Genomic DNA, 7486 nt, shown 5'->3' on the forward strand with positions numbered 1-7486 from the left:
ACTTTCCCTATCACCGCTTTGAGATGCCCTGCAAGAACTTCTTGGTCATTGTGAACTCCATCTAGCCTGAAATCCTTCAAGGCTTCACCATGTTGGGGTGTAAAATCAAACTCTGATGCCCCTTTCCATGAAGTGCAATGTGGGATACAGCAGGGAAAGCCAAGTTCACCCCTGGTTCCCAACGAAAGGCCCAGGACTGATGCTGATCCATCACGGGCCTGTCCCTCTGTCTCTCTCCCCGTGAATACCACTGGCTGCAGCTTTCTGTGCCAGCCAAGAATGGTGCTGCCTCTGACATGCTTCAATTTGCCCATAAGCTCTAAATCCCGTCTGAGGATTAAACCATAAACTCTAATCACAACTGTCCGTTTTCCAAGAAAACACAGCAACTATTCCCACAGCCTCCCTTCACAGGCAGGTGGCAAATCCGTGGACTCTGAGATGGGACAGACCTGGACTGAATCCCAGCTCAACTCAGCTTTATTCTGGGGAATTTCCCTTCCACCGGTTTCCCTTATCTGTAAATAGGAATAATAATTCCTACTTCATAAGATGTTTCTGAACATCAAATGAGCTACTCCCCTCTCTACTCCTCTGGCACCCCCACCACCATCCCTGTATCAGACCTCCAGCTGAATCCACCAGGTCTGCCCTGACCCGATATTATCTTCTGGTAATTAGATACAGCTTAAAATCCCAAAGTGCGAGAATCATATTTCTGATAGATATACCCCTTCCTTCTCATGAAAAGTAAAGTTCTGAAACTGCTATAAATGTATTTTATGCACGACCAAGCTAAAACAAGAAAATAATACCATTCCCTTTGTTAACTAGAGATTCTGTAGCCCCAGGCACACACCCAGGGACAGGGACGCAGACACACCTACCTGCAGCAGGTAATGTAACTGTCTCTCACCTGTCTTCTTTGGTGCCCTCTAATCTTCTTCTTTATAATAATCAAGACTCTGAGGATCTTAAAAAGCCTCAAAGAGCTCATCTCTCATTTTTGAGAAGAGGAAATAAGACCACCAGAGAGCTTAAGTGACTTGTCCAAAGCTTCACAGCTAGTTAATGACAACTAGGTAGCTGACAACTTTAGCCCAGTGATTAAGCACAGCAAACTAACTCATGAAAGGTTTACTTAAAACTTACTCTAAGGTTACATTTCATGGAGCCGTAGAAGGCTCAAGATTCTGCGAATCTCAGCGTGTATGTTTAGTATGAAATATATGTCTTTATATTTGCCAATGGGATGTCACAGATCCTAGTTTGGGGAGTTTCTTAGAGCCCCTGTATTCTAGACCAATGCCATTAAATGGAGCTTAGTGAGAAATGGAAGCGCACACTATCCAATATGGCCGGCTTTAGCTACATATGTGCCTGTTGAACATCTGAAATATGACTAGCGCAACTGAGGAACCAACTGTTTAAAATTTTTAATTTTATTTTCACTGTTGTAAAATACATGCAACATAAAAACAAATATCTCAACCACCTTTAAGAGCACAGTTCAGTGATACTAACTACATTCGTGATGTATTGCGACCATCACCATCATCTATCTCCATAGCTCTTCCCATCTCCTAAAACTGAAACCCTATACTCATTAACAATAACCTTCTATTCCACTTTCTGCCCAGCCTATGACAACCACCAATCCAAGTTCTGTCTCTATATTTTGACTACTTCAAGTATATAAATGGAATCATACAGTATTTGTCTTTTTGTGACTGGTTTATTTCACCCAGCATAACGTCCTCAAGGTTCATCCGTGCTGTAGCATGTGTCAAAATTTCCTGCCTTTTCAGGCTAAATAGCTGTGTTTTTTTTTTACCACATTTTGCTCTTCCATTCATCTGTGAGTGGATACCTGAGGTGCTTCCACATCTTAGCTATTATGCATAATGCTGCTATAAACATGGATGTAGAAATACCTCTTTAAGATGCTGTTTTCAATTCTTTTCAGTATGCATTCAGAAGTGGACTTGCTGGATCATGTGATAATTCTATTTTCAACTTCTGAGAAACCACCATACTGTTTTCCATACCAGCTGTACCATTTTACAGTCCTACCAACTGTGCACAAAAGTTCCAATTTTTCCACATCTTCACCAATATTGTTATTTTCTGGTTTTTTGATGGTAAGCATCCTAACTGGTGTGAGGTGGTATCTCACTATAGTTTCGATTTGCATTTCCCTAATGACTAATTCTATCAAGCAACTTTCCGTGAGCTTTCTACCACTTGTATATCTTCTCTGGATAAGTTTTAATTTTACTTCATTGTAATTAAACTTAAGTAGCCCAATGAGGCTAGGGGCTTCCATGTTGGACAGTACAGCTCTAGAGCACCATGATTCTCGAGGTCATTTACACATCCAGTGCAGTAAGCACTGAGATTTGGAGGTAGATGGATCAGTTCAGATACTTTCTAGTTTGACAGATGTAGCCAGTCACTAAAACTTTTTATACCTCAATTTTCCAAAGTATAAAATAGAATTAACACCTCCTTCTTCTAAGAATGAAATGAATTAGCATACATCTATAGCCCCTGATATAATCTTAGCGCATGACAGAGAATTTAAGCCAATGAGACATGCCTTGCCTCAATTCCAGTGTCCACTGAAACTCAGAACCTAGAATCTGGTTTTTTTAGATATGCTCCCCAAGTGGATTGCAATCCTTCCCAGAGAAAGGACTTTCAGCTTTAGGAAACAAGGATCTTTGGCTCCTACCAGGAGGATCCCGTGAACGGAAGGGCTGACTGAGATGAATTCTGGACTAACTTCTCTGGCATTCTGTGATTTTTGACTCTGTCCACATTCAGCCTTGGCAAAAAAAACAACAGGAAAGTGAAGCTGTCTAACTTCTGGTTCTAGAATTCGGGCCCACCTTCTTTGTGAGGCAGCCAAAACAGACCTTCAGAGGGAGGATCTTTTCAGAAACTCTCTAAGCTCTGCATGTGCTTTGGGGCTCAGAACCATCTCAAGTCTCTGTCTTTGTGGCCACACCCTTCCTCCCTCCAGCTGGCCCACAGGCTTACCTGAAGGTGCCGTGGTGGGGCTGCTGGCCGGTGGCGGCTGCGAGGAGCTGCTGCTCTCAGTCATCAGGCAGGGGTTGCTGCCGCTATTCTCTCTCTTGACGACCAGCTCAGCCGAGCTGGGCAGCGGGATGGGGTGACTGATCCCCAATTCCTCTTCCTGGGCCTGCTGCCGTCTCAGGGCCACCTGGAAGCACAGGGCAATGGGTCACCCTCCAGCACCCCAGAATCACTCCTACAGCTTTGCCAAAACCACTAAAGCCCCACCCATCCCAAACAGCTCCATCCATTACCTCCAGGGTAATGGATGGTCTGAAAATCCCTCATTTCTTTTTTTTTTTCTCCCCTCATTTCTTTTCATAGCCACCCAGGTAACTCTGATGTGCAGCCAAAACTGAAAAATGGTTGAGAATCGGAGGTCCTTTAGAGCTTTGAGTGAGTGCTCAAAAACCTTTCAATAAACAAATGTATATGTAGACTAGGAGGAAAGATTGGATGAGAAAGAGCTGCAGAGTCAGCAGAGGAATTCGACGTGAAGAGCAGAAGTCAGCACTGACAGCTTAGGAAGGAAGGAGAATGGGATCACTTCCACAAATATGTAAAAGGCCGCTGTATTAGGAATCATGAGCAGACCAGCGAGATACAGTAAGATTAGGTTAGATTAGATTAGACTCCAAGGTGCTCACTGTTTGAAAGGAGAGACAGGAAGCAAGCATGCAACTACAACTCAAGACAAACCGTCAACCACCACAGGACAGGCACAAAAGGGCTCTAAGCGCAAGGATGGGCGGAGGTGGTACTGGAACAGGGCAGTGAAGAGCAGCATGAGAGAAGCCTGACAGGTAAGGATGAAGAGGCAGAACTCCCCGCAACATGGGAGCAGGGTAGACTATGGAGGCAGGGGCTGCTCAGGAGACCCACAGAGCCCTGTTTTGTGGGGTGGGGGGATCGTGGAGGGAAGGAACGGGGGCAAGGGGGCTGCAATATGGTGTTGAAGTCCCTGGAAAAAGAGGTGGAGGTGGAGATGGACAGAAAAGGAGAAAGCAGGTGTGATATTCCCCAGTGGGGGCTGGAAAGGACCCAGCATACCTAAGACACTCCTCATGGTCCCTCTTCTTTTAAATAACAGGGAAAGGTTGAAAAGTTGTGTCCAAAAAAAAAAAAAAATTGTATTTTTGTTTACAACTAACAAAAAAAAAAGGTGGACTTTCTGTTGAAACTGACCACTGGTGATAATGGAACAAGAAAGGGAAGCACCTGTACCTCAGAGGCTGAAATACAAGCCAAAAAGTTGACATCAAAATGGTGAACCAGAAGCCTAACTACAATTTACAGGCTGTTTTAGGAAAACTGTAGTCTAAATTTAGAAAGATGATTAACTTGGAAGTAATTTTACTCCTAACAAGAGGAGTCTTCAACACTTTAAAAAAAAATCTTTGAATAATCAATTAAGATTAAATAATTAAGTTTAATTCTTGAATTTTCTATTATTAACCAACAGAATATTAGAAACAGAAATATTAGAATATCAGAAACAGAATATTTAGAAACAGAATATTAAGGATTTGACCACAAATGTTTAAAAGAATACCCATGGACTTGTGAAGTATGTCAATGCAACAAAAAAGTGCACTTCAGGCCCTGGTTTACACAAATCTCACATATGCACACAACATACAGACTATATAGTCCATAAACTAAAAACACTTTTACAAAGACCTCTCCAGGGCTCTTAGGAAATACTATTTAAATAGGGAAGGTGAGGCAATTGATTTAAAATGCAATTATTTTAGGGTCTTATTTAAGATCAATTTCAAGCTATTTTAGAATGACTAAAAATGGCTGTTACATGGTTGTTTAAAGGATTTCACTCAGCACAGCACAAACCTTCTGGTGTAGAAAATATTGGAGTTTTATACTATTAAAATAATTTTGAGTTCCTTTTCTTTTTAACATAGTGAACAGCCTCCTTACAAATTAGCACTCCTACTAATACAGCTTATTCAAACTTAATGGCCCTACTTAGATGCATATTTTTCTTACATTTTGGGAAAAATCCCCCTCCCAAGCATACTCTCCACACTAAATATTAAAGCCAGCAGCTAAATATTCAGAAAAAAATTTCTACCTACAAAAACAATTAAATGTCACAGGTTTTTTTTTTTCCAGTAAGTTCACTGCGATGCATTTACATGCTATATTCAGAGTATTCTTTTCATCCACTATAGATTAAGCTAAAAACCAATAAAGAAATCAAGTAAAACAACCTGTATTTCCATGACTACCCTCACAGTCTGTGAAGACCGAATCTAACTATTTTAAAACTTTTTTTTAAAAAAATGGGTGTATATAAAAAGTATAATCTCTAAGAATGTGAAGTCCTGTTCAAGGCTCTTACTGATATCATTTTCAGTGGAGGATATTTACCCGTTCCTAACCAAAAGGAGCAAGTCGTTAGTAAACATTTCTTTGTAATATTTCATTGTAAATAACCTGTTTTAAAAGGATGGAGCAACTTTTAGCTGGAAAGAATTTGTATTATTCTCTTCTAAAAATTCTTTTAGGATACCAACGACTTTATTTCTGTTAAGGTACAAAAGTACCGCCCTGCTTGGGACGCTTTTAAAAAAAACCCACACACCAGGAACAGCAGACAAAACCTCAAATGCTTGCATTTTCTCCTCTCCGTGGATGTTTAAAATTCTTAAGTGTGTTTTAAAACACAAAGTAACCTGTACTTGAATATCTTCGGGCGAGACAGCAAACTTTAAAGCGCAAATGAAATTTCTCTAGAGCTCAAAATGGCTGAGCCAGGATGCGCCGCGGCGGATACGAAAAAGAGCGCCAAGAGCGTAGCCGGGACCACGCCGCGCCGGCGTCCGTTAGGGAGACTTTTCCAGAAAAGCAAAGTCTCCCGCCGCGACGCTTTATCCGCAGAAGCTGCGGCCGGCCGGGTCTCAGCTTCCCCGGAACCCAGCACCCTGAGAAGGCACCGTCCAACACACCCCCCACAATTATAAGGGCACCTCCCTGCTCCGGGCGGAGCCAGGGACCCGAGGGGGAAAGCCCCCCAACTCTGCTCAGAGGGAGGTCGGATGCCCACGGCTCCCCGAAGGGGCGAACACCACAACTCGCTGCTGGAGGCGGAGTCAGAAATCCCGGGGACCCTTTCCCCAGCAGCGCGAACCCCGCCACTCCCTGCTGGAGGAAGAGTTTAGGGATCCCGGGGACTCCCAAGCAGAGCGAACCCTGCAACTCTCAGCTAGCTCTAAAAGAGGAAGTCAAGACAGCCAGAGGATCCCCGAAGGGGCGAACCCCACAATTCCCGCTGGGTCTAGGATCCAGAGCTTCGGGAGCCGAGTGAACCCCGCACCTCCCCGGCTCCGCCTGCGGCATCGGAGACGAGTCCAGGCCCTCGGAGCGCGGCGTCCGCGGGTGACTAGGACCCCCGGCCCCGAGTGCGCAGTGGCTGTCGGCAAGAACCGCCACCTTCCTTCCGAACCCGCGCCCCACGTGGCGCCCCCGGGACCCGAGAGGCTTTACTCGAAAAATTCGGGGCTGAAGCCCGGTTCCGGACGCCCGCACTCACCTGCGCGGCCATCACGCGTTGTCTCTCTGCGATCAGGTTGCATTTCTTGCACTGGCAGTCCCGCCACATGCAGAAACGCTTGTGGCCCTTGAGCGGCGACGCGTAGCCGTGGTTGCGGCACCGCGCGCACTTGGGCAGCCGCGGAGACTTCTTGCCCGAGACGGCGCCCGCGCCCGACGCTCCGGGGCCGGAGCCGCCGCCGCCCCCGCCACCGCCGCCGCCGCCGCCAGCGGTCCCGGGCGGCGCCCCGGCCGCTTTGCCGAAGCCCCCGGGCTTGCCCTGCGGTGGTGCCCCCGGGGTGTGCGGGGCCTCCGACGGTGCGGCATCATCGTTGGGCATGGTGCCCCAAGAAGTAGCGCAGACTCTCTGGTAGCTGCAAGGGGGGCACCCGGCCGACGACGAGGCTGGCGAGGAGGCGGCGCAGGACGCGTACGTTCTGCAGCGGGAGGTGCAGCTGGACTGGCGAGGTCTGGACTCGCAACGCCCAGAGAGGTGGGGGGTTGTGCCCTCTTTTTACGCGCGCGCGCGCGCGCGGAACAGAACTTTTAGATACTTTTCAGAACGTTCCCGGGACTGTCTGGGCGGGAGAGAGCGCTAGGGAGGGCCGTCACGCCCACCCCCCCCCAATTCTCGCCACTGTGTTCCCTCTGCGTGCAAGCTTGCAGAGGCTGCAAACACCGAGGGCACTGCTGGAGGGCTGCTGTGAGCGCACACCTGGAGCAGAGGCGCTCCCCGGGGCGCCCGGGCCGGCTGCCAGAACACGCTCCACGAGGGAGCTGGGCTCCAGCTCGGCAAGGTAGCTGTGCAGGCTGATGGGAGGAGGTGCAGACCCCGCTCTGGGATCCTCCCGCTCCCTTC

The 7486-nt window shown here is 47.0% G+C and overlaps 1 protein-coding gene across 2 annotated transcripts in view; it reads right to left on the minus strand.

The window, feature by feature from the left end:
- Nucleotides 1-6967, minus strand: part of DMRT1 (doublesex and mab-3 related transcription factor 1) — a 91043-nt gene extending 84076 nt beyond the window's left edge. The window contains exons 1-2 of one of the 2 annotated variants that reach the window (XM_061132173.1): nucleotides 6629-6967; nucleotides 3043-3226 (exon numbers count right to left, since the gene is read on the minus strand). In XM_061132173.1, the coding sequence (XP_060988156.1) occupies nucleotides 3043-3226; nucleotides 6629-6967 (523 nt within the window). Of the gene's footprint in view, nucleotides 1-3034; nucleotides 3227-6628 lie in introns of both variants that reach the window. The other variant, XM_061132172.1, reaches the window with a different exon arrangement.
- Between the last annotated feature and the right edge of the window lie 519 nt (nucleotides 6968-7486).

Source organism: Dama dama, chromosome 29 (assembly GCF_033118175.1).
Source record: "Dama dama isolate Ldn47 chromosome 29, ASM3311817v1, whole genome shotgun sequence".
NCBI classification, from domain to species: domain Eukaryota; kingdom Metazoa; phylum Chordata; class Mammalia; order Artiodactyla; family Cervidae; genus Dama; species Dama dama.